The sequence below is a fragment of the Salmo salar genome, chromosome ssa17 (assembly GCF_905237065.1).
Source record: "Salmo salar chromosome ssa17, Ssal_v3.1, whole genome shotgun sequence".
NCBI lineage: Eukaryota > Metazoa > Chordata > Actinopteri > Salmoniformes > Salmonidae > Salmo > Salmo salar.
Genome location: NC_059458.1, coordinates 62,409,199 through 62,413,060, shown reverse-complemented (window position 1 = coordinate 62,413,060; position 3,862 = coordinate 62,409,199). Strand labels below are relative to the sequence as shown.

At 37.1% G+C, this 3,862-nt stretch overlaps 1 gene segment (V, D, J or C); it reads left to right on the top strand.

Annotated features, from left to right (window-relative positions):
- The first annotated feature begins 885 nt into the window (after positions 1 to 885).
- LOC106576337 (Ig kappa-b4 chain C region-like) lies at positions 886 to 3,274 on the top strand. The segment is given in 3 exon segments: positions 886 to 901; positions 1,174 to 1,227; positions 2,693 to 3,274. Coding segments are annotated over 3 exon segments (387 nt in total).
- Positions 3,275 to 3,862: the final 588 nt, after the last annotated feature.

The window sequence follows — 3,862 nt, the reverse complement described above, 5'->3', positions numbered from 1 at the left end:
CTGCAGGCTCATCCTGACATGACAGACCAGCATGACAATGCCACCAGCCATACTGCTCGTTCTGTGTTTGATTTCCTGCAAGACAGGAATGTCAGTGTTCTGCCATGGCCAGCGAAGATCCCGGATCTCAATCCCATTGAGCACGTCTGGGACCTGTTGGATCGGAGGGTGAGGGCTAAGTCCATTCCCCCCAGAAATGTCCGGGAACTTTCAGATGCCTTGTTGGAAGAGTGCGGTAACATCTCACAACAAGAACTGTCAGATCTGGTGCAGTCCATGAGGAGGAAATGCACTGGTGTAGCTGGTGTAGCTGGTGGCTACACCAGATACTGACTGTTACTTTTGATTTTGACCCTCGTTTGTTCAGGGACACATTATTCAATTTCTGTTAGTCACATGTCTGTGAAACTTGTTCAGTTTGTCTCAGTTGTTGAATCTTATGTTTATACAAATATTTACACATGTTAAGTTTGCTGAAAATAAATGCAGTTGACAGTGAGAGGACGTTTCTTTTTTTGCTGAGTTTATATTGTATATGACAATATTTAGGCCACACCATTCCGAATTTTATATCAGATCAAGGGCTCTATTCAATCCGTATTGCTGAAGTTCAGCGCAAAAGCCCAAATAAAATGTAAAGTCTTCAGCGATACAGATTGAATACAGCCCTAACTGTCAGTTCAATCATGCTTGGACTCGTATGTAAGTTCCTCAAATCATTTAGTGAACACTTCTCTAAACTAAAGCTGGTAGGATTCCTCTGGTAGTGGTGTCTGTTCTCTGTGACTTTACAACCAGAGATATATCTGAGATAAACAAGGAATATACACAACATGAATCAATATTACTGCTGTTGCTTTTGCTCCTCTATTTCACATGGACAAAATGGAGGAACACAAATGTAAGATTTAATGTTGAACACTGACTGTTCTGTTCCTAAGAGGATAACTGACACCCAGAAGAAATATAAAAGACAAATATCTTTATTTAAAATGCAATTCATATGTTTTATGAATTGTATAAACAGCTCATATGAAGTGTTTCTTCTACCTTGTTAAATGGTATTTGTGTTGTTAAATGGTATTTGTGTTGATTATGATTCTGAATGAGTGATCTTCACTGTTACAGCTGCAGCATCACATCACAGAGAGGTTTTTGTATGAGTGGTAAAAGGGATTGTATCACTGTGCTGGACTTTTGGTAGCGGCACCAGACTAGATGTTGGAAGTAAGTAAACACCAAAATTAAGAACTTTTTTCACTTTTTGATATTACTCAAATGTATCTGTAAATTGTGTGACATGTTGAACAATTCTTATTTTTAATAAATTAATATTTTATTATAAAACTATTTGTTTTTAATTTAATCAAAAAACTATTTAAAATAAAGAATCTAATGTTATATTTGGCAAGTATTCATACGAGTTCATGATTTATAAAAAAATTCATTAAGTGTTCAACTTGCCCAATGAGTAGGAGGTTTTGTACGAGCAGTAATAGGGATTGTATCACTGTGGTGCACTTTTGGTAGTGGCACCAGACTAGATGTTGGAAGTAAGTAAACACCAAAATTAAGAACTTTTTTCACTTTTTGATATTACTCAAATGTATCTGTAAATTGTGTGACATGTTGAACAATTCTTATTTTTAATAAATTAATATTTTATTATAATACTATTTGTTTTTAATTTAATCAAAAAACGATTTAAAATAAAGAATCTAATGTTATATTTGGCAAGTATTCATACGAGTTCATGATTTATAAAAAAATTCATTAAGTGTTCAACTTGCCCAATGAGTAGGAGGTTTTGTACGAGCAGTAATAGGGATTGTATCACTGTGGTGCACTTTTGGTAGTGGCACCAGACTAGATGTTGGAAGTAAGTTTCTTGATGTTTGTCTGATTCCAATTTTTTTTACTCTTTCATCTCTATTAAAAGATTTATATTTGAGATATTTTACTTTCCCCAAAATATTGTTCTATATTGCTTTGACTGTGCCTTGTTTCAACAGTTTATTGAATCAAATTGTTAAATTGTAGCCATTTATTTGCATGTTTGATTTGAATGATTGCAGACTATATAACTCTTATTCTGGTATGATAACTATAGTATGAAGTAATGATGTATTGTAGTCGTCTCATGATAGCCTACACTATTAATGTGGATTCTGTAAAATACTATAAATATGAGGTTATTCTGATCAGATACATTCCTAAAATTATCTGTATGACTTGTAACGGTAGAGTTAAACATTTCCCACTGGGTACAGACGTCAGTTCAACGTTTAGTTTTGATATAAATTTGTTTGAGTTGTAAACTAAAGAAAAATCTATGTGAAATCAACCAAAAATGTCATTGGATTTAAGTTAAAAGTCTGGTTAAAAAAAACGAACTGCCTTTACGTTGACGACTTTTGGCAAAGCCAATCAGTTTTCCATGTTAATTCAATGTCATCACATAGATTTTTGGGGTTGAAATGATGTGGAAACAACGTTGATTCAACCAGTTTTGCCCAGTAGGTGCATACTTGAATGCTTTCTACTTGTATACTTGTACTCTGCATTATATAATATTACTGTTTGTGTTTTCTTCAAATCTTTTAGAAATCTAACTTTTATATTCATATACAGTTTTAGAAGTAATTTCCAAAGTGTTTTCTTTGATGTAATTGATGTGTTCTGTTTGTTCCAGGTAACAGTGTCCCCACCCTCACCGTCCTGCCCCCCTCTAGTGAGGAGCTGTCCAGTACAACAACACCCACACTGACGTGTCTGGCCAACAAGGGCTTCCCCTCAGACTGGACCATGAGCTGGAAAGTGGACGGGACTAGCAAGATCCAGGAGGCCAGTCCCAGGGTTCTGGAGAACGACGGTTTGTACAGCTGGAGCAGCACCCTGACTCTCACTGCCCAAGAGTGGACCAAGGCGGTGTCGGTGACCTGTGAGGCCCACCAGAGCTCCCAGCCTCCAGTCACCAAGAACCTGAGGAGGGCTGACTGTTCTGGGTAGGACCCATCAGTCACACACCCTGTAGAGATAGGATGCTGGTTCCTCTGCTTTGACTTGCTTTGTTCTAAGATCAGTCATTCTCTGATTTAGTGATCACTCTCATATAGACAAACAGGGGGCTTGGCTTGAGGTCATGTATCAATCCATTCTGTAGACTGAGATTTTGTTCTTTTGGGATTTGATGTGATCTGCTTTTATTCACTATCATGTTTGCTTTGATGCTTCTATTATGTAATAATGGATTAAAATAAAGATTTATTTGGGGAATTTATATGTGTGTTGTTTCTATTAATTAACTGGATCATAGATATATTTGGAATATTTGGAAAAATAAATGCATTCAGTAAGGCTGATTCATGGTGTCTTCGAAAACTGTCAGGCTGTCACGTCCTGGCCAGTATAAGGGTTAATTCGTATTGTAGTTTGGTCAGGACGTGGCAGAGGGTATTCGTTTTATGTGGTTCGGGGTGGTGTGTTTGTTAAAAGGGGTGTTTGATTTAGTATTTCCGGGTTTTGGTTTATGTTTAGGTATTTCTATGTTTAGTCTAGGGTGTCTGGTTCTATGTTGAGTTAATTGGGGTTGGACTTCCAATTGAAGGCAGCTGTTTGGTGTTGCCTTTGATTGGAAGTCCTATATTAGTTGGGTGGGTTTGTCTTGTATTTTGTGGGAGATTGTTCTGTGTTTCGCCTTGTGCCTTACTAGACTGTTTTTGTTGATCGTTCGTGGTTTGTTATTTTTGTACGTTCATTTTGAAAGTAAATAAACAGCAAGATGAGCATACACATACCTGCTGCGTTTTGGTCCTCCTTCACCGACGACAACCGTGACAGAATCTCCCACCAACAATGGACC